Genomic DNA, 27,958 nt, shown 5'->3' with positions numbered 1-27,958 from the left:
TATAATGCAATACAACACAGAGAGTTGGCTAACATAACAGTCAACACCCTACCTGGTTGATTACGTTCTTTCAAAGAGTGCTAAATTTGAGAGAGAGACAAAACACAGACACACAGACACACAGACACACAAGCAGAGAGAGAAAACACAGAGACACACAGAGAGAGACACTACAACACGACTTTACCGAAATAACCAAAGAGTAATTCCTGCAGTCACGAAAGCTTCAAATCAAGTTTGTGTTGTGATTATTTGTGGATTTTTGGATTTTGATGGACCTCCTAAGCAGTAGATCTCTTAGGTTGTTTCCTAAGATTCCTACAGCAGTGAATTGTTCCTGGAAAGTTTCAACAATGTTGGGTCTGTTCAAGCATAATGTTTTAGATTTAGGCATACGGGCTCAGAGATCAATTGAAGCAAAATAGCGATATTAACATGCCTGGGGTATAGTTTATTAGCCAATTTAGACTCGATTTAAAGCTTTCGTGACTGCAAGGATTCATCTCTTGGTTCTTTTGGTAAAGTCACGTAGAAGGGAAATAATAAAAATAAAACATAATAAAATAATTCTCACGACGTTTCGGCCACAACGCAAGCAGCCGTCCTCAGGTGAAGAACAGGTCTGTCGGAAAGACGCTGTCTTTCCTAAGCAGTAGATCTCTGAGGTCTTTCCGACAGACCTGTTCTTCACCTGAGGACGGCTGCTTGCGTTGTGGCCGAAACGTCGTGAGAATTATTTTATTATGGTTTATTTTTTATTATTTTATTATTTCCCTTCTACGTGACTTTACCGAAAGAACCAAGAACATCAATTTAGACTCGTTATATTTAAATGCAATATGCTAATTCCTTGCCCACCAGGACACTGATTATCATCACAGAATTGGAGCTCAAATGTGTGTTTTGACCTCCAATTTGGTGAGTAGTGGTTGAGTGGGTGGGTGAGTAAGGATTTTGTTGTGACCTATAGTATGGTGGTTGAACAAAGTATGTATGACATAAAACAGTCAGTGTTTTGTAGACCGAGTCCTCAACATCAGTGAAGGACTCAATGAGTGAATGTGATGATAATTCCCAGATTTTGAAGCTGTGCTGGTGACCGTGTCTTACCTTCTCAACAAGAACCCCCACGGACAGTTCTGGACCACCTACCAGGAGCGCAGGTATGCAGCGCCAACCAGGGGCGCAACTACGGGGGGTATGTAGCAGCATTACGCGTCGCATGGGGGCCAGTTGGCCACAAGGGGCCCCGAATCAACAGATCAACAAGGAGCAAAATGTTAAGAAAAATTATTAAAATTTAAATGTATTCATTCAAAATAACCTGCAGTGTACCATGGACCAAGCCCGACTAACGCAGCTGACTATCGTATCAACAGAGCAGCAGACAGTTGTGCGATCCACCCCTTTGAGGAAATCGGAGACCAATGTGGTCAGCATGAAAGCAAGATGCACGATAACTTAATAATGAGTATTGTACCTTTAAATATGTTTATTAATACTACCACTGTCCTCTTAACCCAATACATGGTGCAACTAAAATAATATATATAGTGATAGCCTACATATTATTGTATGGGTTAAAAACCATCCGCAGCTATTTCAGTTAAAAGTGAGAAACCAGGGGGGCCCACAGTCGTATTTTGCGTAAGCCCCCCCCATTGAAATAGGTCGTTGTGCCCCTGGTGCCAACGCACATGGACACAGCCACTCGATTAAACTATAAAACATTTTTTTTATTTTACCATGTAACACCGACTGAGCTATACAGCTCTTTTTCAGAAGCGACCTGGCCACAAATGATAGCCGGAGGACTCAGAGAAAAATCTATTTAACCACGAGGAGAGAGACACGAAAACTTCAAATATACAGTAGGCGTCAGGATCGGGATCGGAACCCATGACCTCCTGTATACCAGACGAGGTAGTTAACATCTGCTAGCGACCGTGGCACCCCTTTCCACCAAAGCGGCCAACATGCTCTTATTGCGTCTCAATAACTGCTGAATATTTTTCTGACTCTCAGCAATTGTTACTGCTGCCAGTACAAAGCAACACAATCGACTGCAGGTGAAAGTGCTGCTCCCAGTTCTTACCTCACAGCACCGGATAGAATTCAGCAATCAGGGTGATTTGATGATCCAGCACTCACTCATCCACTCCGGTCGTCAGTTACCTATGCGTCACTCTGCTATTGCTACTACTAAGGGCACTGCAGTAGCGAGATGTTAACTCCCTCACCTGATATACAGGAGGTCGTGAAGGTGATTTGTTTACTTTTCTTGTACAATGCACTACTATCATATTTCTGTATTTGTTGTTGTAACGATCTTACCCGGCCCCGACTGGACAGCTGTGAAAAGGAGCTTTATTGTTCATCGAATTCCTCCAGTATAAATAAATATTCTGATTCTGATTTTGAAAAAAAGCTATGTAGTTTACATTTTTATATTCAACATTTTATTAGCAAAGGCCCACAAGGCCCCAACACGTCAAGGAACCAGCAACTAGCAGCACTGTCAGAGCTGTAACATGAGAGTTAACATGTTACTCTTATTAAGGAAGATTTTTGTTGAAGATCTTGGGGAAAAAAGAGGTGATGGGAGGGAATTCCAAATTAGAGCAGTTATATCTTTTGATAACTTGTTTGTTATTTGTACATTCTGTTTTGGCACAATGTATTTGTTCATTAATTTTGGTTGGTAGTAGCTGTCTGTAGGATTTGATCCTCGTATAATTAATATCCAGCGTTATGGGATGCAATTAGCATGAATGTATTATCATAAGGGAGGAAGCTGAAAGAAAAATTAGGTGGCCTGCAGTGTGGGTAATGGGTGAGTGGGTGAGAGGGTGGATGAGTGAGTGTGTGGGTTGATGCATGTGTTGCTGTGAGTACCTCCGATTAGCATGGTTGTTCAACATACGCACATACAGTGTTAGTAGTGGTCGAATACAGTCTGGTGGATGAGACGAGACAGTCGGTGTCTGGTAGAGACTGAGCGTTCAACATGGGTGGAGCAATCAACGAGTGAAGTTCACGGGAACAGTGACCATGGTAGTCATAGTGATAGATGAGTGATAGGGAGGCGACTGACGGCCGGTGAAGCGAGTGACCTGAGCAAATCGGTGAGTGCCGAATCGTCAATCACCCTGACCGCTTCACAGAAAATTTCATTTCCACACGGCGAGTTATTGCACTTGTATTTAAACAGACAATGGTCTGTGTCAAAACCCATCGAGGGCGAAGTTATCATGCGCAATTGAAAGTTCGCGAATGATGTGCGAGTGCGTGTCAGCCGCCAGCTGTTTTAAATCCCTCCACGTGCGTCTGGGTATTGCCGCGAGCACACATTTCTGTGCCTGACTGAAAGCTCCTCTGGCTTTACGGAGGCTATGAATACCCAAGGTGCCCCGGTGCTAAACGAGAACCCTCCCTGAGCCACGGCAAGGACGGGCTCTTGTTATATTGCAGCATTCCTTCTCACTGACTGTTCCGTCTCATCCACACGAAGATCAACCACAGTTCTACTGCAGGTCACGACAACACCACATTCACCCGCACAGTTCTCCACTCGCTCGCCTTGCTGCGAGGAAAGAATCGGAAAGAGAAGAAGTGTAGAAAGTGTTGCAACCTGATTGACTGTGGAAATGCTCACTGCTGGTTGTTGCTTTGACAACCCAAGTGCCTATGTTAGGCCTCACACCCTAAGCAAGTGGTTCAACATAGAAGATCCCTGGGGTTTGATCTTTCACGGAGCTCGTGGTCCACCCTCAATCGCATCCATTGCACAAACCATGGCCACAGTAGATGTGGATACGTGATGCACAAATGAAAATTTAAAACTTTCCATTGTATGACTGAGGTTATCCAGAACAAACCGGACAGCGTATAACGACGCAATGCCCTGACCCACAAATAGGAAGGAGAGATCACAGCAATAATATACTCCGCCAGTCCTGACGCAGTTATCTGGCTTGACCACCTGAATGTGAAATTGTAGTTGTTGCTCTGCATCTACATCAGCCATATGAAAAAGAAGAATCTGCAGTGGTTGAAACTTAAATTGAACTGATGGTCTTAGCAGTGCTGGCTCCACCTCTGATCTGACTGTTTCTCTTAATTTTATTGATTAAAATATTTAACCTGGAAAATCCCTGGAGATGGAACATCTCATTCGCAAGGGCTTGCAGCATGTCAATTGACACAGACATGGCAAGAATTTGTGTCATTTTATAATTATTTTTATGAAATTTTTATCAAAATAATCGACTAAACTATATTTATTTTAGCAGTTAAGGCCCACTGAGCTATATAGCTATTTTTGAGAAGTGACTTTGCTACAAATGCTAGCTCAACAAAGTGACTTATCATTTGGAAATTTATATCAGAAGCCAAATACTCTCAAGGCACGTTGATTCTAAATGTGGAGGGGAAAACCAGAGGACCCTGAGAAAAATCCACGCAACCAGAGGGAGAGAGACACGCAAACTCCAAATATACAGCAGGCGCCAGGGTCGGGATAAAACCCACGACCTCCTACATACCAGGCAATGGAGTTAACATCTCGACAACATGGCGGTTTAGCTGGTAGCTATTGTCAGGTACATTATTATATCACGCCATTTATGCCAAGCACATCGCAAAACACGCAGAGAATTCACAAGCAGAACCGCTTTTTGTCGTGCGTAAATACAGTGAGGGAAAGAAGTATTTGATCCCCTGCTGATTTTGTACGTTTGCCCACTGACAAAGAAATGATCAGTCTATAATTTTAATGGCAGGTTTATTTGAACCGTGAGAGACAGAATAACAACAACAAAATCCAGAAAAACGCATGTGAAAAATGCTATAAATTGATTTGCATTTTAATGAGGGAAAGAAGTATATGACCCCCTCTCAATCAGAAAGATTTCTGGCTCCCAGGTGTCTTTTATACAGGTAACGAGATGAGATTAGGAGCACACTCTTAAAGGGAGTGCTCCTAATCTCAGCTTGTTACCTGTGTAGGGGTGTTACGGGAGGGCAAACAAACACACAAGGGGTGTTTGCGCCCGCACGCGTAAGGGTGCCTACATCCACGTCCGCAACGGTTAGCCCTGGGGGGCTGTGGCGGCCCTGTGATCCCCCACGGCTCCACCCCTCGGGGGGGAGTTGCTATATAAGGCGGGGAGCCGGTGGGCTCTGGGTCGGGTATTACAGCTTAAACCAGCGAAGAGTGAAGACCAGCAGGATAGGCCCTGGGACTCCCCTGGCTTGCTGTCCTTCTAAGGACCGACCAGGGCAAGCCAGCGGCGCGGCCCTGAGAGCCCAGAGCCGATGCTCTTGTAAGAGCCGGTCTCGTTGGCTAAGGGTGCCGAGATCCTAGCTTGGCCAGAGTTGGATCAGCTAGCCTCCCCTAGCTCTCTAGTGGAGGACATGGGAGCAGACTAGCCGGGCTAGCGCTAAGGGTGTCTCCCTGTTAGACGGGTGAAGGGGCCGTTACCCCTTCAAGTATTGTGTTCTGCCCTTTGGTTGAATAAATAAGTGTGCCTCCAACTACGTCGTCTACGTCTCCTTGAACTCACTACAACTGGAGTCAGAAGTGGTCTTCTAAAAGTTACCAATGGATACAAGACGGACGACTCATACCGGGGGACCTGGAGAGGAAGACACCTCGGCTGACTCGGAGCCTGAACTCGCTGAGGGCGAGCCCGTGCAACTGCTGCCGAGTCCACCGCTACCACAGCTGACGGGCTGCGGGTGGCTCACTCCCGCCTGGCAGAGCTACTATACGCAGCAGCCGCCACGCTAGAGGAAATTACTCGCCTGCGGGTTGGAGGAGCAGCACGGTGCGACGACGGGCGACACTCAACGCCAGTTCCCGCCATATCGACGGGGCTGGAAGTTGAATTTGCCGCCATCAGTACAGTGGGTGCTGAGGGCGGGGCCCCGGCACATCAGGTGGCCGATGGTCACCAACCAGTGGCCGCCACGTCATCAACGAGGGCCTATCACTGCTGCCTCCGTTCAGCGGCCGCCGCGTCATCAAAAACGGCCAACTGTGGCAAGCGCCAATCAACGGCCAGCGCGTCACCAGCAATGCGACCGCCGATGGCGTCCGCCATTCCCTCAAATACTGTACAGGATGGCGGGAACGGCGGCTGGCGATCTTCGGTGGCGGAGTCCACGTTCCAGCCGCGGTTGCCGGTCCTGAAGGAGTTTGTGGCGGACGGCGGCGACTGGGGAGCGTTCGAAAGACGGTTCCTCGCCCACCAAGAAATGTCACGATGGACGGACGACGAGGCGCTACGCGCGCTCCCGGCGACGCTGGACAGCGACGCTCTCGCCACCCTCACTACAGTGCTTCAACTCCTGTCTGCAGTCTACGGACCACCTTCCGACTGCAGACAACTATTTTACGACCGACAACGGGGCGCGAAGTAATCACCCCTGGCGTACCGCACGGCTCTCCTGGCCCTGGCGAAGAGGGCCTTCCCGCGTATGGATGAAGAGAGAGTGGACACTATGGTGGCGGAGAAAATCTTGTTGCTGGCTGACGATTTGAAAATCGTCGTCTTGGCGCAGGACGACAAGGAGATGTGTTCCCTGCGGGCCGCACGGCACATCCACACTAACCTGCTGTCCCAACGTCGTAAAGTTAGCAAGGCGGCGGCCGGGCACACCGTGGCTGCAACCACCCTCTCATCGGAAGAGGTCTGCGCTGTGGGTCGCCCGACGGAGTGGAGATCCGATGACCGACCAGCTCGGGATGGGCTGAGCCACCAGGATCAGCCCAAGCCGACTGGGGCGCTCACACAGTGCTACAACTGTGGCCTCCGGGGCCATGTGGCTTCTGGATGCCGGGCTCCTCGGCAGCGCGGTGCAACACCTCGGCCGGACGACACTCCTCTTCCCAAGGCTCCGCAGTGAACTCCGGCAAGTCGTGGCACGCCACATGTTTGGCCTACGCACACACCTGTTACTCACTCACGCGCTGCAACGAACGGGTTTCGAAAATCGGCTGTCATTGTGTCGAACTGTGCCGCGATGGGGAGGGCATTCCACCCGGGCCAGTGGTCTGAGTTGGCCCACCGCATTGTTGCCGCGTCGGCGGGGTCGTCGGTCGTTGTGGGACATATCAATGGGGTGGAGGTACGGGTCTTGGTTGATACGGGAGCATCGGCAACAATTGTGTCCGATTTAATTTACAACATTCTTCCCGTTCAAAGCCGCCCTCTGCTCCCGGTCGATGTTCCGTGTTATGCTGCCAACGGGGGCTCGTTGGGCATTATTGGCCAGATCCGCGCACAAATTTGTATTGGGGACATCAAATTATCCGGCCCGGTGTTAGTCTCCTCCTCTCTGGCAGTCCCGTGCCTGTTGGGGACGGACTTTTTGGCCAAAATGCCAATTAGAATACTGATCGACCAGGGATGCATCGAACTCCCTTTGGGCCAACATATGATGTTCCTGTCCTCCCCCGCTACTGTGCGTACGGCATTTGCGACGGTATAGGCGCTCGTTACGCGAACGGTACGCGTACCGCCGGGAGCTCAAATGCTCGTGCCTCTTCGGCTGCGTCGACTCTTCGCTAAGGGGATTGGGGATCAGGGTGTTTTGTTGGGACCCTCTAGGGCTGGGGTCAATGGACCCGATTTGATAGTGGCCCAGACGATTGTTAAAGGGAACGAGGACCCCTTCATCGCAGTCCTCAATGTTGGGTTGCGAACGGCTGTGGTTCCTCAAGGGACCGTGCTTGCACACGCAACGCCGGTACCTTGTGAGGAACCAGTCATTGGGCAGGTGAGCACCGCTCCGCCGTCGCAGCCGCATTTGGACCGTGATAAGGGGTGGCTGGATGCGCTTTGTGCGGGATCATCGGACCTGTCCGACTCACAGCGTGCCAAATTACGAACCCTTTTGCGCGATTTTTCCGATGTTTTTAGTCAACACAAATATGATATTGGCTGTACTAAACTGCTGCGACACCATATTGACACTGGTGACAACGCGCCAATCCGCCAAAATCCTTTTTGGTTGAGTCCCGCCGAAAAGGATCACGTCAAATCGGCTGTAGATGACATGCTAGCTGCAGACATTATATCCCCTTCTACCAGCCCTTGGGGTGCACCCATCGTGTTAGTTAAAAAACACGATGGCTCTTTGCGATTCTGTGTCGATTTTTGTCGCCTAAACAAAATCTCGGTGGCCGATGCATACCCGCTCCCTCGGATGGATGAATCTCTTGACGCCCTGGCTGGGGCACGGTTCTTCTCCATGTTGGATTTGCTGTCAGGGTTCTGGCAGCTCCCTCTGGATGATGAATCTAAACCGAAAACGGCTTTCCGAACGCCGCACGGCCTATTCTAATTTAACCGCTTGCCGATGGGGCTCCACTCAGCTCCAGCAACTTTCCAGCGCTTAATGGAATTGATTCTTGCTGGCTTGCAATGGGATACTTGTCTGATTTACCTAGACGATATCATCGTCTGTAGTAAAACATTCGAGGAACACCTCTAGAGGTTGCGGGCCGTTTTTCTCAAGATGCGTGCTGCTAATTTGAAATTCAAGCCGCAAAAATGTCACTTGCTCCGAGAATCGGTGCGGTATTTGGGTCACATTGTCGGATGGTCAGGTATTTCCATAGATCCCGCCAAAACACAATGTGTCAGCTCCTGGCCGACTCCCACCTCAGTGGGGGAGGTCAAGAGTTTCATTGGATTCGCGTCGTATTACCGGCGGTTTGTCGCCGATTTCGCGACGATCGCTAAGCCCTTACATGCCTTAACATCGAAGGGGGTCAAGTTTCACTGGGGCCAGGAGGAGGAGGCTGATTTTCACTCCCTCCGGGACGCCCTAGTGGGGGCCCCGCCATTAAGTTATCCCGATTTTTCGCAACCCTTCTTGCTCGATACGGACGCAAGCAACACGGGCATTGGTGGTGTGCTTTCCCAGGTTGTTGGGGGCGTAGAGCATGTTGTGGCATATGGCAGTAGAGTTTTGTCTCCGGCGGAGCAAAGGTACTGTGTCACCCGTCGGGAACTATTGGCAATCGTTTTCTTCATTCAACAATAATGCCCATATCTGTACGGTCGCCACTTCACCGTCCGCACAGATCATGTGGCATTACAGTACGCCTTGCGGGTTCAACAGCCTTCGGGACAATTGTCTTGATGGTTGGAGATTCTTCAAGATTTCGATTTCGAGACTACATATCGGAAGGGTGTTCGCCACACGAACGCAGATGCTCTGTCGCGTTTGCCGCCCACTTCCGATTGCGCTTGCCTCCTGGGTTCGGGGCGTTGCAGACCTCCGAATGAGAACCCTAATTTGGTCCTCGCTGCCGCCGCTGATGCACCTTCAATTGCGGGTCCTATTGAGCAGGAGGGGAGGGATTCCTTGCTGGGGTTGTCCGTTGCGGAGTCGGCGCGCTGACAAATGGAGGACACTTCCCTCCTCGCGTTACGCCGTCGCATAGGGGGATCTGTTCTGGGTGCGGCGAATATCGACTCATGGGGGTTGTACCAGGGTCTCCTGATGCATTGGGATGGGAGATCCCGCCGCCACAGGCTGGTGGTGCCTTCCACACTGAAGGGTAGGGTGGTGTGGGCTGCTCACGAGCGGCTCCTGCACCTGGGGACTCACAAAACCCTTGCCATGCTCCAGCTGGATTTTTTTTGGCCGGGCATGGCAAGGGACGTGGATGATCTCCTAGCATCCTCTACTCAGTGCGCGCAACGGAAGCCACCAGCAAAGGGGTCCAACCCACCGCTGCAGTCTATTAAGGTTACCCGGGTTAACGAACTCGTCGCACTTGATATTTTGGGTCCATTCCTATTGGTTGGCGTTGAATATTTTACGCGATGGCCTATGGCCTGGCCCCTCGTCAACCAGTCGGCAGCAGCCATCGCTGAGGCCTTTGTCCAAGGCTACGTCCTCGACAAGGGCACTCCGGAGCGGCTGCTGACCGACCAAGGGAAAAATTTATCTGGTAAACTTCTCCACGAGGTGTGCGAGCTTCTGGGTACGAAAAAGGTTCGTACCTCCCCATATCACCGGCAAACTGATGGGATGGTGGAGCGTCTACATCGGACTATCACGTCCATGCTGTCTCACCAGGTGTCTGAATCCCAGACCGATTGGGACCTTCATATCCCGGGGGTTTTGGCAGCCTACAGGATGGTTCCTCATGCGGCGACCGGATTTTCGCCCTTCTTCTTAATGTATGGTCGTGAGGCTGAACCGCCTGTCACGACCAGCTGCGGGTCTCCACGCCCAATGCTAAATCCAAATTGGCCGACCATGTCAAGTTCAACATCTTTAAATTGGCAGAGGCGCGGGAGGCGGCCATCCAAAATTCAGACCTCCGCCAAAAGGCGAATAAAAGGCTCAAGTTGGGCCGGGTATATGTGCACCGGTGGAAACCGGGCGACAAAGCGTGGTTGCACTGTCCCCAAGTTCCGCTGGCAACCTCGACGAAACTGTTGCGGCCGTGGAGGGGGCACGTGGAAGTGGTGCAGGCCTTGCGGCCACAATGTGTCCGTATTCAGTGGGGGAAGCATCGTTGGTTCGTGCACCCCTCGTGGTTGAAACCGTTCGTTGCGCCCCATGTTCCTACTCCACACACACATGGCCGAACATGTGAGGTGTCCACTGACTCCCGGAGTCCGACTTCGCTGCATGCGCCTGATTTACCACTGGTGCACCGGGACTGACGCGCTCGCAACCGCCAACCCCTCCCGGAGGGGTCGGGGGTCGCTCGTCCACGAAGCCAGACGCTCTCGCACCCGAACTGTTGACACCCACCGCTGGGCCGACCAGGGTTGCCCCTTGTGACGGTCCCGCTGCAAGAACGCGCACCCAAACGCGCCGACTTTTGTGAGGCCGGCCTCTTGTGCGGCCCTTGCTGCGGTCACGGGGGAAATCCGTTCGGGGTGGGAAGACTTGTATTGTCTATATGTTGGTTTCTTTATGGGATGGGGTATTTATTGGGGCTACGTTGTTTTTTTTCCGGTGTTGTTGTTGCTGTTGTTGCTGTTGTTATTGTCATTGTTGTTGCTGTTATTAATGCGAGGCACACACGGTTTTGGAGGGTTTCATCTTTTATTGTTGAATTTTGTTGCAGGCGGGATGGCTGCGGGCTGTACAGGGGGGGGTCATGTAGGGGTGTTACGGGAGGGCAAACAAACACACAAGGGGTGTTTGCGCCCGCACGCGTAAGGGTGCCTACATCCACTTCCGCAACGGTTAGCCCGTGGGGGCTGTGACGGCGCTGTGATCCCCCACGGCCCCACCCCTCGGGGGGGAGTTGCTATATAAGGTGGGGAGCTGGTAGGCTCGGGGGGAGTATTACAGCTTAAACCAGCGAAGAGTGAAGACCAGCAGGATAGGCCCTGGGACTCCCCTGGCTCGCTGTCCTTCTGTAATAAAGGACTCTTTCACTGTGTCTGTCTCCGTTGTTCTTTATTTGGGTTCGTACAACTTCTCCCGCACGGCGCCTCGCTCGGAGCTTTCTCCACCTCCCGCTTGGCAGCCCTTCTGCTGCCGTCGCTCCTGTAGCCTTTCCGCTGGCTCCCGATGCAGCTCCGCTGCTGGCTTTCTCTCAGCCTCTCCGCCCCGATCTGCAGCCACTCGGCTGCTCTCTCTGCGGCCCCACCGCTGCTCTCCATCTCCCCCGTGCCCGGACACCGCTGGCCAACGGAGCCGAGTCCCGTCCTGTGGCGATCACGCCACTTCCCACCTCCTGCCCTGCGTGGCCTTCTCCCGTCTTTATTCTTACACTCTCCTCCCGTCTCTTCCGGTTCCCGCCCTTAAGAGCTCTCCCTTCTCCCCACGTGACCCAACTCCTCCCCCCTGTTACGTCATATCCGCGAGGCCGTTTACGCCCGCATTACACTTCTATTGACCGACCAGGGCAAGCCAGCGGCGCGGCCCTGAGAGCCCAGAGCCGATGCTCTTGTAAGAGCCAGTCTGGTTGGCTAAGGGTGCCGAGATCCTAGCTTGGCCAGAGCTGGATCAGCTAGCCTCCCCTAGCTCTCTAGTGGAGGACCTGGGAGCAGACTAGCTGGGCTAGCGCTAAGGGTGTCTCCCTGTTAGACGGGTGAAGGGGCCGTTACCCCTTCAAGTATTGTGTTCTGCCCTTTGGTTGAATAAATAAGTGTGCCTCCGACTACGTCGTCTACGTCTCCTTGAACTCACTACACCTGTATAAAAGACACCTGTTCACAGAAGCAATCAATCAATCAGATTCCAACCTCTCCACCATGGCCAAGACCAAAGAGCTCTCCAAGTATGTCAGGGACAAGATTGTAGACCTACACAAGGCTGGAATGGGCTACAAGACCATCGCCAAGCAGCTTGGTGAGAAGGTGACAACAGTTGGTGCGATTATACGCAAATGGAACAAACACAAAGGAACTGTCAATCTCCCTCGGCCTGGGGCTCCATGCAAGATCTCACCTCGTGGAGTTGCAATGATCATGAGAACGGTGAGGAATCAGCCCAGAACTACACGGGAGGATTTTGTCAATGATCTCAAGGCAGCTGGGACCATAGTCACCAAGAAAACAGTTGTTAACACACTACGCCATGAAGGACTGAAATCCTGCAGCGCCCGCAAGGTCCCCCTGCTCAAGAAAGCACATACATGCCCGTTTTAAGTTTGCCAATGAACATCTGAATGATTCAGAGGACAACTGGGTGAAAGTGTTGTGGTTAGATGAGACCAAAATGGAGCTCTTTGGCATCAACTCAACTCGCCGTGTTTGGAGGAGGAGGAATGCTGCCTATGACCCCAAGAACACCATCCCCACCGTCAAACATGGAGGTGGAAACATTATGCTTTGGGGGTGTTTTTCTGCTAAGGGGACAGGACAACTTCACCGCATCACAGGGATGATGGACGGGGCCATGTACCGTCAAATCTTGGGTGAGAACCTCCTTCCCTCAGCCAGGGCATTGAAAATGGGTCGTGGATGGGTATTCCAGCATGACAATGACCCAAAACACACAGCCAAGGCAACAAAGGAGTGGCTCAAGAAGAAGCACATTAAGGTCCTGGAGTGGCCTAGCCAGTCTCCAGACCTTAATCCCATAGAAAATATGTGGAGGGAGCTGAAGGTTCGAGTTGCCAAACGTCAGCCTCGAAACCTTAATTACTTGGAGAAGATCTGCAAAGAGGAGTGGGACAAGATCCCTCCTGAGATGTGTGCAAACATGGTGGCCAACTACAAGAAACGTCTGACCTCTGTGATTGCCAGCAAGGGTTTTGCCACCAAGTACTAAGTCATGTTTTGCAGAGAGGTCAAATACTTATTTCCCTCATTAAAATGCAAATTAATTTATAACATTTTTGACATGCGGTTTTCTGGATTTTTTTGTTATTATGTCTCTCACTGTTCAAATAAACATACCATTAAAATTATAGACTGATCATTTCTTTGTCAGTGGGCAAACGTACAAAATCAGCAGGGGATCAAATACTTTTTTCCCTCACTGTAAGCAGGAGAGATATGCATGCTGGGAATCACAATGAGACTACTGGGACAGAGCAACACGTGGATTATCGGACACATGCAGGTTCATGAATACATCATCCAAACTGTTAAGACAAGTGGATTTGGGCAGGGCGCGTCAGAGGCCAGCAGAGGTGATAGGCGATGGTGAAGAGCAACAATGGAGCGGCAGCCAGGGAATGGAATGCGACGGGGAGCGATGAGATCAGTGTCATGCTGTTGGAAGATCGTTGCGTTGCAGTCTCAAGAAGCAGCAGTGGTTAGTGGAGGCCTTCATCTAGCAATGAATTGATCACGGCTGATGAGAATATTGATCTTGTTCATTATAAAGTCTGTTCTATTACGTGGCGGTAGTTGCGTTCCTGAAGAACACCGCGTTGTCGAAAAATAGCGTTATATAAATAATATAGGATAAAGCATTGTCCGCGATAATACATGAGATGCGTATGCAGGCTGAACAAAGACTGACGTGCGTGGGTAGCATCGAGAAGCATCCAGCAGCATCCCAATGCCTTGTGTGGTGATGCTACGCCGAGTCAGCCATATAACTGCTTATTCCTACTCGCGCTTCGACGAAGTTTTGTTCACTCAATCGAGTTATATCGATTTCGCGTTATAAAAAAATGTCTTCTCAAATAAATTCATCACGTGATATCCAATTTGCGTTATGAAAACACGCAGCGTTATAGGAGAACAGACTGTATCAGATTAATAGAACTGGTGAATTACGTGAAATCATTGCACTGCACGTCACCTTAACCAGTCATTCATAAGATCACGGTTTTGATATAATGGACGTGAACACGCATAAACCGTCGCTGTGGAGAATATTTGCATCAAAATAACTTAAGAGATGTTTCGCCTCTTTCACTTATCTGTCCCTCCACATGAGACACTGAATGCTGAAACCGCTCCAGTGGATCTATGTGCTTAAACTAAACTAAAACAAATTTTTTTTTTATTTTACCAGTTCAAGTCCACTGAGCTATATAGTTATTTTTCGGAAGCAACCTGGCCACAAATGATAGCCCAACAAAGTGGCTTATCACGTGGAAATTTATAGCAGCCAAATACTCTTAAATGCATATTTCTGAATGTGGAGGGAAAAACCGGACGATCCGGAGAAAAATCCACGCAACCATGGGGCGAAAGACATGCAAACAAATATATACAGCAGGCATCAGGGTCGGAATCGAACACACGACCTCCCGTATACCAGGCGGGGTCGTTAACATGTCGCCACCGCTGAAATCGTGCACTCCCCAGAAGGGCCATGTGGCTGATGGGATAATGTGTTTACACCGATATGATAAGCCCACGTTTGGCATGGAGGGAGACGGGTGCGTGAAGGAGGCGCGCTGGCTGCTTGTGTGTGGAGAGCCCCTCGCGTTGGGCTCCCCCTGTGCCAGTGTTCGTTTTCCCGTGGCCTCTTTTTCGCCCCAACTCAGATGATGTGTGTGTGTGAGCCGCGATGCTGCCCGCAGTCTCTTAGCAACGGTTATACGATCCATCGGTGGCATACCGCATGCAATCTATATCAGTCAAACTAATGAGAGGGGCCAATGGAGTGTGATGGTCGTTTTGGCAGCCGAGCTGCGTCGCGTGGAGAGATATCATTTCTTAACGGGGCCACATTAGTCATTAAAGCCACCTTATATAGAGAGAGAGGGGTGCGCTTTGCGGGTGCATGAGTCTGCAATTGAAAGATCGTTACAGGCTCAGCAGTTCAACAAGCAACCACTTTGATTAGCACGGTTGTCTACTTATGGTGCAAAATAAGTTCAACATACATACGTACATGTCCCTAAATCAACACCAATAGCATCTGGATTTGAATTAATGACGACCATTTCGCCTGGATGGACAGCCTGAGGTTGTGTTCAAGCCGACACGTAGAACGTGTCGGCTTGAACACAATGACGAGGCTACCGCCTTCCATCTATACGGACCATTTGAACGTCCCGTGGTTAACGTTTTTAATCCATTCCACGAAAACTACTGTTAACCAAAGGTAACTGTTAATTGAATATAGGAATTACATGTGTAGTGTGGTAAAATACGCGGTGCGCACTGCTGCCCGAGGGCAGGCAGGTGCGCGTGTAAGGTTGCACGTGCAAACCCCCACCTCTTTAACGGGAGTTTTGGTTGCAGACGGGGTCGGCCCGGGGTCGTACGCTGCCACCGGAGGTGTCACCTTGGAGACGTGTGATGAGGAGTGATTGATGGCCTGACAGGCACCGGCCTGTCGGGCCCTAAAGAGACACAAGAGAGGAGCTGGATAATTAGGAGGAGGATATAAGGGGGCATGTGAGAGCGGAGCGGGAGTTCGGGTTCTGAGACCAAGGTGAAGATATTTCGCCGCTGTCGCTCAAGCCAGGGACGGACTTCAACCCTCACGAGTCGGCGGGCGGGTGATGGTTGATCCCCCCCGCCCGGATCGGACGAGTGAGTGGGTCTGAAGGAATGTAGGCGAGGGCAGCGGTGCAGAAGGAGAGCAACTGTGCAAGCTCTGTGTGAGCGAAGCCTTTGTGTGAGCGAAGCCTATGTGTGAGTGCTGCTGTGTGCAAGCTCTGTGTGAGCTGCTGTCTGTGTGCAGAGCTGTGAGTGCGGAGCTGTGAGTGCGGAGCTGCTTTGAGGAAGAGCTGCCGCAGGCAGGTCAGCAAGGTGTAAAGTAGATAGGGGAAGTTGGTTAACAAGGTGACCGTATAGACAGAGATGGGAGTGCCTACAGCTGGTGCATAAGTAGAGTAATAAAGTGTAAGCAGGTGACTTGGAACAACGTGTCCGACTGAGTGATTCTACACAACACTACACATGTTAAAAGCATTCATACGTAATGTAAACAAAGACAGTCGAGGTCTAAACGCTCATAAATGGGCTCAACCCCATTTACTAGCGCTCGAATTGACCGAAATTGGTGCCTGCGTGCACAACGTAAAAAGTCTACATTTTTACGTCAGTGGAAACTGTGGGGTCCATATGGGCGACGAAACGTTAACCGAAAAACAGTGAACCGATGTCACTGTCAACCGAGGGACTACTGTATTAGCAATACACCGGTGGTGTGTGGTATGTAAAAAAAAAATTGGGCAATAATAATTTATTTTCCGACGATCCGCAACCCCGGTCAGAAAATCTTGTGGGGGGGGGGGTGCGTCAAAATCAGTTCTCGTGATGTCGAAGCGGTCAGAAGACTAACTTTATTTGAGCAGCTGAACACGAAGCTTCACAGTCTGTTACCTTATCGCCGCACCCAGCCTGATTACGGTTGGCTGTTCCGTGTTTTAAAGGCAGATTTGACTCCTCGTGCCCTAGACCTGGTCGGACGGTTACTCGATTCAACAGACCCCAAATCAACGGTCAATACTGACCTGTTTTAGCAAGCCTCAATATACTGAATAAACCTTTGAATTGCATCAAACTTGGCGACAGGAGTCAATTCATTACCGATAAACAGATTTTCTGATAAAAATATATATTTTAGACTATTTTATGAGGATCCAGTGTGTTATGCCGCACCGGTGTACAGCCAATATGGCTGTTTATTAAATCACCGTAGTGTGCACTCCCTTCGACGACCTCTGTCCTGAAGCCCTCTCGTGGCAGTGAGCAGCAGACCTCGATTATCAGTGTTAAGCCCCTGGGCATACTGCCGCCATCGTGCGCAAGGTCAGAGCACAATGAACAATCGCACGGTATGCCTCCTTCCCATATGTCTAAACGTAAAATAACGTGAGGTGTTAAACTAAATAAATGTTTTTTATTTTACCAGATAAGAAGGCCCACTAAGTATATCAGTATTTTTCAGGAGCGAACTGGCCACAAATTATGGCTCAACGAAGTGGCGTATTACGTGGAAATGTATTATAGCAGCCAAATACTCTAAATACATGTTTTTAAATGTGGAGGGACAAACCGGAGGACCCGGAGGTAAATGCACATGACCACTGGGAGAGAGACACGCAAACCCCTAACATACAGGCGTCAGGGTCGGGATCGAACCCACGGTCTCCCGCATACCCGCCACTCTACCAATTAGTCAAATGTCCAAATGTGATTACCTGTTTTTCTCAGCTTATGCCTAGATGAATTAAAAAAATGCCTTCAGTTTGGATTTGAATAATACTGTGATGGAGCCAATTTGTCGGATGTGGAGTGGGAGGTTATTCTATCGGCTGCTGTACATGAGAGAGCTCGTCCAGCAATGGCTTTTTCAGTTTTATCGTTGCCTCTGTCTGTCTCTCTCTGACCCCCTGCACAGCGCGGAGTGGAGTCTGGAACCCCTGCTCCTCAAATGGGGCCTCTGGTGCCGCTTGGTTGAGCCGGCCGCCTTCCGCGGCGACTCGCCCACCCTGGCCGGGTCGTCGCTGCCTGGAGACCACACGGTGCACATGTGCATCATCACGCGTGTCATCACGCACGATACCACCCAGCGGGACTTAGCGTGGAGTTCCAACCGGCGGTAATTAAATCGTGGGGTTTGTTTCCCTATCACAGTCCGTTATGCTATAAACGCGTAGTTTTCATAACGTGAATTGGATATACTGTATATATAAAGCACAATGTATTGGGTAACGCATTTTTTTATAACACGGACGTGAATTGGATATAACGCGACTGAGTGAACGGAACTACGTCACACGGGTAGGAATAAGCGGTTGTACGGGTACATGAGGCATTGGGATGCTGCTGGATGCTACACACGTGCACCCTCAGTCTTTGTTCAGCCTGCGTACGCATCTCACGTGTTATCCCGGACTGAGCTTTACCATGATCGTCTCAAGGAGCCATTTTATCTTCTTGTGGTAAGTGTTAAAACAAGTTCATAAGTTTGTTTACAGCTCATAATTGTTTCTAATGGTAAAAAAAAAAGATTGTATCATTAAAAACTACTAAGCAAGCCGTTTCACGCCCTTCTTAATTTTCTCTCTTCACCCTCCTCCATGGCTACGTTTTTATTACTAAGTGACTAACACCGTAGCGTGCATTTTTCACTAATTTTCATGTTTTTATTCAATTAACGAATAATATCAAACTAAAACACAGCAATTATAAAAGAACACGTACAAAATAACAACATTGACTAATTATTGTGAAAAGTCAGTCATGTTGGTGGTTTAGAAACCTGCTACCCCCTAACCCAGGGGTCGGCAACCAAAATAACAAGAAGAGCCATTTCTTTCCAATTCGGTACAAAATTCAGTATTTCAAGAGCCGCAATGCATCTGAGTACATACTGTACATACGTACATATCGTCAAGAAGCAGCCCGTAAAGAGCCGCATGCGGCTCCGGAGCCGTAGGTTGCCGACCCCTGCCCTAACCCCTTAATTCCCATTGACTCAATGGTTGTTATGTGATTTTTCCAAACCGCGGTGTTCTTGAGGAACGCAACTACTAGGCCTCGGCAAGGTAAGGTAAAAGTTAAAATGTTAAAAAACAAGCCTAACTTTACCTTACCACAATACAATCACTCTACCCTACCTTTTACCCTTTAGCAGGTAAGGTAAAAGGTAAAAGATAGAAAGCAACGAGCCTACCTTTACCCTACATTTTACCCTTACCCCATACAAATTACCCGATTACAGGGTAATTACTGGAGTACTACTACACATGCAAAAGGTTTTTAATGGTAAATGCTAGGCAGAGCACTTTATTCATATAGAATACTCTCCATGATTCCAATTTTACACGCTTTCTTTTAACTCACTTTGTTGTTGTTGTCGTGTCCTCAAATCTTGTAACTAAATTTTAACCCACTTCCCAATGTGGTATCGACTTCAAACTTGGTATACTTATGTCATACTGATGACAACACTATATTCTATCATAAAAATATATATTTTTAAACATTATTTTGTATATGTTATGTTTCGGCTTGGGTCTAATTGTCCACGCTCAACTGACGTTGGCTGTAATTGGCCACGGTCCCTTACGTTATGGCAAGCTTCGGGGCCATTCCTGGATTCGTGGAGTTCTGCCATTACTAGTACATTTCATTAAAGCGTGTTTTTAAAACAGTGTTTTTTTATATACTTGTTAAATGGAGGCCACGGACTGCCCCACGGAGCTTTTAGCGGTAAACAAGGTACCATATTTACCGAGTAATACTTCGCGCTACCTTTACCCTACCGGGTAATTCTTCCGAGCTACCTTTACCCTACCCTTTACCTTACCCCTTGGCATGTCGACACCTTTACCCTTTGCCTTTACACTTTTACCCGGTAAAAAGGGTAAATTACCTTACCTTGCCGAGGCCTAGTTTTCATAGTGACACAGTAGGTAGACTACACAGTGACGCAGCGTGTAGACTACACAATTGCATTGTGTAGACCATATACATTACACATGTTATACATAATATTCTATTGCATTTATTATTTAATTTAATTACACATCCATCACAGATATATCTTTTTTAAACCAGCCAACCTGTAGAAGACACAGTGACACAGTGGGTAGACGACACAGTGATACTGTGAAACCAAATACCCTCCAGAGCAGCGGTAGGACACACCGGACCATCCCTGGAGCCCCTCGTCGTGATGACCCTGGTCTCAGTGTGCCTCCAGGGCAATGCATGGGGTCATGATGAGTGCACAACAACCGCCATTCGCCACTAAGTGGCGGTGACGTCACCACGGCGCTTGTGCCAGGCTATGTGCATGTTGAGGCCACGTAAAGTGTCGAACGCCCGTTGGCAGGAGGTCATGGGGCAGACCCAGGTGCCACGGGTTGACTGACTGAGATGACTGCCCAATGCGCCACCTGTGCCCTACTGTGCCAACTTGCTGTTCTTTATCCACCCGGCACTCAGCTCGTTGTGAACGTCACTCCTCTGTCCTCCGTTGTTGTTGGAGGGCGACTGCCTCCAACTGTCCAATAGCATCCTTCACAAGCCTCCTCCACAGAGGCCGATCTTGACACTGCTGGTACCAATCATCGCAAAGTCCACTCAGCTCCACATCCTCCTGTACCACATCACTCCATCTGTTCTCCAGCCCGTGCTATGCCCATTTAGCCCCCTCTATCCGGCCGAACAAAAGCTGTTTAGGCATGCGGTGGCTGGGCATGTGGGCTACATGACCCAGCCAACGCTGCCTTCCCTGGCAGATGAGCTTACCGATGGGACTTTGTCGAGATCTTTCAAGGATTTGTGAGCTCCTCACACAATCCAGCCTGGTTAAACCCAGGATAGATAATAGGCAGGCTCGCCTAAATGTTTCTAACCGGCGAAGATATTCCATTAGGGGGGTCCACGTTTCGCAAGCGTAGAGAAGGGAGGGCATGACTGTGGCCGAGAAGACCTGAAGCTTTGTGTGGAGATACAGACCAGGTAGCTTCCACACAGCATTACGCAACCAATGAAAAGATAATGCCGCTCGACTGATTCGGAGTGAGACCTCTGCTGTCACACCAGAGCCGCTCATGAGCACACTGCCCAGGTATGGGGATGGAGTGTCGATGGTGCAAAATACCCAGGCAGGTGCTTAGTTTTGGTGGGGTTGATGGTAAGGCCTCACCTTTTAGTGGCACGCTTCAGGTTCAGCAGAAGCGCCTCCAATTCCTCCTCTGAGTGAGCAGCAATTACTAGATCATCTGTATACATAACATGGTTGACCAATAGGGAGCCATCCCTTGACCACACCCGGGCATCGATCAGCCTCCCATTGTATCTGTACCATATGGAAATTCTTCCGGTACAGCAATCGAAGGCTTTACGAACTACGTGGGCAAAATAGATGTTCAGTAATGTGGGAGCCAGAGGACATCCCTTTCGCACCCCACGGTGAATGGCCCACTCACCATTATGAAGGTCCTTAATGATCGTGAGCAGAGATTCAGGGACTCCGAAAGCATGAAGAACAACCCAGAGCCCAGGCCTACTGATGGTATCATAGGTCTTAAGCAGGTCAATAAAGCAGAGATGTAGGTCTTGTTGGAATTCCCTACACCCCTGCTCTAGCAGATGGACAGAAATATAGCATCTGTGCAGGACCGCCCTTTCCTGAAACCACAAGAAAGGGCGAGCACCTGTGGTGCCACGACCGTGGAGCAACTCCGCAAGTGCCGCGATTTTCCACTACCCCCCACCCTGAGCACACGCAGCACATGCACCCATGTAGTGTCCTGGCGGGGGATTGCCTGGCACATCGGGTTTTAATCTGAAGGGCCCCTAGAGGGAAAGTCCCACGGTTTCCCAGGGCCAGGAGGTTACATTGTGATGCCCCTAAAATTGGTTTAAAATTGTATGGGCACAGAAAGAAAAGGTTCACTGGGCCAACCGCAATGAGTTACTCACAACATTGGGGGGAGGATGGAGGGCGGAATATTAAGCAAGAAAAGCGCAAGCGCCCTTCCAGACAATGGGCAACGAGGGACAATGGATGGACTAGAGGAAGGACGCGGTAACAGGGGGACGGTAACCACAGATAAGCGCACGATGGGCCGCGCGGTACAATGGCACCCCGGGCCTTTAAAGTTAAGGGAATAAAAAGAGTAGCCCGGGACAATTTTGGCTCTCTCTTTGGCTCGTCCTTCTCCCTCCGACTCTCACAGCGTCCGTGCGACGCTGTGAGTACAGCTTCGAGGTACGTGATAGGACGTGTGAGTGACTAGGTACGTAGGCAGAGTTAGGATAGGCTCTTCTCGCAAAGTAGTGTGTAATTTCGCCGTGAATAAACGTTAGCACAGATTATCGGTGCAGTGTGATTTGTGTGTGTGTGTGGAGCAGCTGCGTGGGCGGACGAGCAGCGAGGGCAGAGCCACAGCACGCGCGCTCGTACGTGCGTGTTCACGCCGCTGCTGTAGCATTAGTCATTGTGTGGACGCGGTGTGGGATACAACCGCCCACCGACGCGCGTGTGTTCGTGCAGCCGCTTTAGCGGTAGTTTTTGTGCGTGAGCGGATTAGGGTTTAACCACCGGGAGGCGTGCACATATTTGTGCAGCCGCTTTAGCGGCAGCCTTTGTGTGCAAGCGTATGAGCCTATAACTACCTGCAGACGTTCGCGCAGCCGTTCAGTGTCAGGCTTAGTGCGGTGCGCTGCATTATTGTAAGTAGCGGGGGCACGCGTGCGGAGAGGAGAGCGCTGCAGGCGGGGGTGCGGTCGTATCACGGCGCGCTGCATCGGCGTGAGTGATGGTGTGCGCGGGAGAGTGATCGTAGAGCCGCAGCACAAGCGCTCGTTAAAATAACCACCCGCAGAAGCGCGCGCGTTCGCGCCGCCGCTATAGCGCTAGTTGTGGTACGTGCGCATATTAAAATATAAGCGCCAGCAGGGGCAAGTGCGTCCGTGCAGCCGCCTTCGCATTAGTGATAGTGTACGGGGGCGTGTATGGAGTAACCCCGTGTGGTTGTGAGCCAGCGCTGTAGCCATGTCCCTCAGAGCGCCAGCGCTGGGAGGCCGATCACCTGGTCGGCGGGGGCCCGGCGGGAGCCCGGCGGGAGCCAATCGACGCAGTGGAAGAGGGAGTGGAAGGGGCGGACGTCACGCCCCATCTGCCCAGCGAGGGTGTCAGAGGTGGTATGACTCCCCACACCTCCAAGGGAGAGAGGCGCCCCACCCCAAGCGAAAATAAGGTAAGTGTTCACCGGGCAGGGAATACCGTCATGGAAATCGTTTGGATGGGCGGGCAGCCAACTTTGTGGAAGCGCTACCCACAAGCACGCAAGCGCATTGGGGAGAGTTAATGCACCGCCCTCGGCCAACGCTTCGGTGCGTGCTACCAGGAAGAGGCAAAGGCAGCATTAAATGCGTGAGAAAGTTCAGCAGTATCTGATTAGCACGATGTGGTGGCAGCCAGATGCGAACTGCCCGTATCCCCTATTTAACACCCTTGTCGAGAGCGCGCACGTGTGGGAGAGATTTGCTCGTGAGCGCGCGCATGTCTGAGGGCTGGGATGGGAGCACACCATCGCAAGCCGTCTTCCAGAGGAAGAGGAGGAGGAGGAGCTTCCCAGGACGGTGAGGAGGGGGCCAAGAGAGCCCCTGAGACCCAGTAAGTCTACCCCGGGATGGGTGGTAGGCTTACAAACTGGCCTAGGAGATATAGCCGAGCAGGTGACTCAAGTACACGGAAATATCGACAAGCTGCAGTCCACAGTGGAAGTGGTCCAGTCTGAGGTGGGAGGACTACGCTCCACGGTAGGGGGGATAACCGGGTGGATGTCTCAATTAGAGGCAGAGCTCGAACAAATGCGCACTGGGAAGGGGAAGGGGGAGTGAGCAAGGGGCCTCCTATGGAGCCACCACCCTTCCCCGGGCGTGCTATATATGCGACCAACGGGGGCATCTCGTGAGAGACTGTCCCCAGATCGCCCGCGCTAGAAAAGCACCAGGGTTAAAACACCAAGGCCTCCCTAGAGAGGGGATCACCGAGGTGTACAATTAACATGGTCCCAACACAAATAAACTGTAATGTTAATGGCGAGCGAGTGACCCCCACGCAGATGCCGGCAACAACACCCAAGAACGCGGTGACTTTGGGCGACTCGCTATGGGAGCTGGTGGCAGGAATCACGGGGGCCACGTCACTGGTGGAAGGGCAGGTGAACAGGCAGCGTATCCGGATTCTGCTGGACATGGGGGCGGTAGCCTCACTCGTGAGCACAACACACTGCAGCATGGTCGGGCTTGACGTGGGCCACCTACAGGCCCCGGATCGCGCGCTGCACACTGCAAGTGGAGCTGGGATGGGACTGCTGGGGAGGGTCACTCGTGAGGCCCGTCTCGGACACCAGGTGTGTGCCCAGGAGTTCTATGTGTCGAGCGTGTTATGCCACGAGTGCATTGCAGGTACCGACCTCCTGGAAAAGTTGAGACTCAACGTACACACCCGCAAGCGATGCGCCACCGTGGAGGGCAGCGGGGAGCAGATTCTGTTCTTTGGACAGGAGCTGGGTCGCCCCCACTTCCAGCCCGTGACCTCTATCCTGGCGTCGGCCGTCACCGTTGGCCACCTCGTGGAGATGCTGTTGCCGATAGTAACGCCCCCCACCGGCCCCTCTTACTGACGATCGGGAGAGGTAATCTTGACTCCTCACCTGGAGTTGGCGACACGGTACGGGGTTGTAGGGTCAGCCACGTTGGTAAACACTGATGGGGGCCGGCTATTTCTGCGAGTTTTTAACCTCCACAGTACCCCAGCAATGCTGCGACGGTGCACCACGGTAGCCACAGTGTACCCCCTGCACGCTCGCCACTAGCTATGGGACAGACCCCATTCCTAATGGTCGTGAGTCTCGCCTACCAGCAGACCTGTTGTTCGGCGTTCCTCCGCCACAACCGGAGGAAGGGGAGCCAGCGTGTGGTACACCTGATGGGGACCTTGCAAGGGGCCCATGGCCGGGCCTACCAACAGGGGGAGGCCGCCCATCAGCGGCAAGAGCAGGGCGCCCGCCCCCGTATGGAGCCCCCCTTCTACTCGGCGGGCTCTAAAGTATGGCTGCACACCCCACGTTTTGGGGCTGGACAGACGTTCGCTCGCTTTTGTGCAGCCGTTCAGCGTCAGGCTTAGTGCGGTGCGTTGCATTAGTGTGAGTAGTGGGGGCGCGCGTGCAGAGAATAGAGCACTGCAGGCAGGGGTGTGGTCGTATCGCGGCGCGCCGCATCAGCGTGAGTGATGGTGTGCGCGGGAGAGTGATCGTAGAGCCGCAGCACGAGCGCTCGTTAAAATAACTGCCCGCAGAAGCACACGCGTTCACGCCGCCGCTATAGCGGGAGTCATGGTATGTGCGCATATTAAAATATAAGCTCCAGCAGGGGTGCGTGCGTTCGCGCAGCCACCTTCGCATTAGTGGTGGTGTACGTGGGCGTTTGCGGAGTAACCCCGTGTGGCAGTGAGCCAGCGCTGTAGCCATATCCCTCAGAGAGCGCCAACGTGGGGGGGGGGGGGGCGATCACCCGGTCGGCGGGGGCCCGGCGAGAGCCGATCGACGCGGTGGAGGAGGGAGTGGAGGGGGCGGACGTCACGCCCCACCTGCCCAGCGAGGGCGGTGGGGTGGACATCAGGCCTTACACACCATGTCACGTTTAACACATAGTAGTAGGGTTTTCACGACCAATATCCACAATATAAGTTTTTTTTTGGGTTAGATCATGCATATATAAATCTTGTCATTAAACCCGCCACCACCACCCGACACAGCCAATCATCAATGGTTTGTCACATAAACCAGACATGTCAATTTGTTTCTAGATCGGCACTAACCGGTGTGTTGGAGAGTAAACCTACAGTATTTTCTAAAATATAACACTTTTTTTAGTTTACCAGGTAAGGCCCACCAAGCTATATAGCTCTTTATCAGAAGTGATTTTGCCACAAACGATAACTCAACGAAGTGGCTTATGTGAACATTTCTATCAGCCAAATACTTTAAACGCATGTTTCTAAATGTGGAGGGAAACACCAGAGGACCCAGAGAAAAATCTACGCGGCCACTGGGAGAGAGAGGCATGCAAACTCCAAATATACAGCAGGCGTCAGGGTGGGGATCGAAGTGACGACTTCCTGCATACCAGGCGACGTAGTTAACATCTCCTTGTCACCATGACGCCAACGGGTAGGTAGTTGCGCAGATGTCCCACGCGGTGACTTACGCCTACCGCCGTGCCATCTTGTACGTTCACACGAGGCGATCGGAGCATTCGTTTTGCTGACACTACACCGGTTCCGGACTTTCGTAACTAATGACCGGTTTTCAAATCGGTTACCGGTTTGATGGTTGTCGTTTAACAAACCATGTTTAAAAATCGCAGCTGACCTTTCCTTCATTAAAACCCAGACCAGGTTGGCTGGTTTAAAAAAATTCTATCTGTGATGGATGTGTAATTAAATTAAATAATAAATGCAAGACTATTATGTGTAACATGTGTAATGTATATAGTCTACACAATGTAATTGTGTAGTCTACATGCTGTATCATTGTGTAGTCTACACAATGTCACTGTGTAGTCTACATGCTGTGTCACTGTGTAGTCTACACGATGTGTTAGTGTGTAGTGTACACGCTGTGTCACTGTAGTCTACACGATGTGTCTGTGTAGTCTACACGATGTCACTATGTAGTTTACACAATGTCACTGTATAGTCTTCACGCTGTCATTGTGTAGTCAACATGCTGTCACTGTATCGTCTATACGCTGTGACTGTAGTCTGTACGGTGTGTAGCTGTGGCGTGCGCGCTCTGTCACCGTGTCTGCAGTTAATACGCATTGCTAAAATCATACTCATTCTCATTGTATGCGGTAATTACCCATGTTATAAAGCATAGGCCTGAGCCACCATTTCGCACCATTTAGAATGTTTTTCTGCGTTAATTAAGCTGTGGGTTTGGTACAGGTTGGGTGGTCAGGGAAATGTTGAATTTGAAAACGCATCACATTACTTAATATTAACACAATAATTACACTGGTCAACACACTTTTTCTGGCATAAGGTATTCCAACGGTTTTAAGGTAATTTTGGGGTGCTGATTCCATATCTGGTTTTTGAGATATCAAATATTGCATTTTCAATAAAAACTGCAGAAGAAAAATATTAAATAAATGTGGATATCTACATAAAATGATATTATAAACACACTATCCTAAAAATACAGTACCATATTTTAACACTAAAGCAGTCACTGACTCGCAACAATTTGCAATCATAAGTGACAGAGTTCATTTTGGTTAAAATCAATGAAAATGGGGTATGCCGATAGCATAAAAATGAGATGTGATAGAGCAAATCTGAGATCAGATTTGGAATCAGCACCCTGAAATTAGTCTAAAACAGCTGCAAAAGTCCAGGCCAGAAAAAAATGTTTTTTTGTTGTTGACCAGTGTTATTAGGTAGTGGTTATTTTGTGTTATCCATTACAGTATTATGGTCGCTTTGGGTGGTGGATTTGTGCCAGAAGGGCGCCACGTGTTAAACAAAAATAAATCGACTTGGCTTGACTGCCTGATTTGACCTATATCTATCGAACAAGAAAGGCTCTTTTTCTTATAAACATCTGGCAGATGGAGGAACAGACATGGGAGCGAGGTGTATTGTCTGGTGAACTGTTTTGTCAATTCGCATAGGACGCCCGTCATAAATTTGAGCAGTTAATCACTTCAACTATTTTTTAATGAAATCAACAAACTGGGTTCAGCCTGGATGGCACATTTTGACACGGGCGGAACCGTGGTTTAATAACAGAGACATAATCTTAACATTGGTGGAGAAATGTTCGGAAATATTTATCATCAAATGTACAGGAGGTCGTTCCAGCCCCCTCTGTCCTTTTGTGTCAAAGCGTGGGACTGTTAAACACGAGCTGAAATCAAAGGACGGCAAAATGTAGTGGCGCCTGCTGATTGACAGCTCCAATCTCTTATATATAAATAACATTAGTGACGCTCGAGTCAAAGAGGACTGACGTCAAAAGTGAAACAGCGAATGTCGGGGGCGAGAGAGTGTTGGGTGAAGCTGTCTG

General features: G+C 50.3%; 1 protein-coding gene across 4 annotated transcripts in view; it reads left to right on the top strand.

Moving 5' to 3' along the window:
* METTL23 (methyltransferase 23, arginine) overlaps positions 1 to 18,393 on the top strand; it is a 95,139-nt gene extending 76,746 nt beyond the window's left edge. For all 4 annotated transcript variants that reach the window (XM_078618553.1, XM_078618554.1, XM_078618556.1 and 1 more), the window contains 2 exons: positions 1,079 to 1,163; positions 17,755 to 18,393. In XM_078618553.1, the coding sequence (XP_078474679.1) occupies positions 1,079 to 1,163; positions 17,755 to 17,959 (290 nt within the window). In that variant the 3' untranslated portion in view covers positions 17,960 to 18,393. The remainder of the gene's footprint in view (positions 1 to 1,078; positions 1,164 to 17,754) is intronic.
* Positions 18,394 to 27,958: the final 9,565 nt, after the last annotated feature.

Source organism: Lampetra planeri, chromosome 58, assembly GCF_965212315.1.
Source record: "Lampetra planeri chromosome 58, kcLamPlan1.2.h2, whole genome shotgun sequence".
In the NCBI taxonomy this organism is placed as follows: Eukaryota; Metazoa; Chordata; class Hyperoartia; order Petromyzontiformes; family Petromyzontidae; genus Lampetra; species Lampetra planeri.
This window is presented reverse-complemented; position numbering and strand designations above follow the sequence as displayed.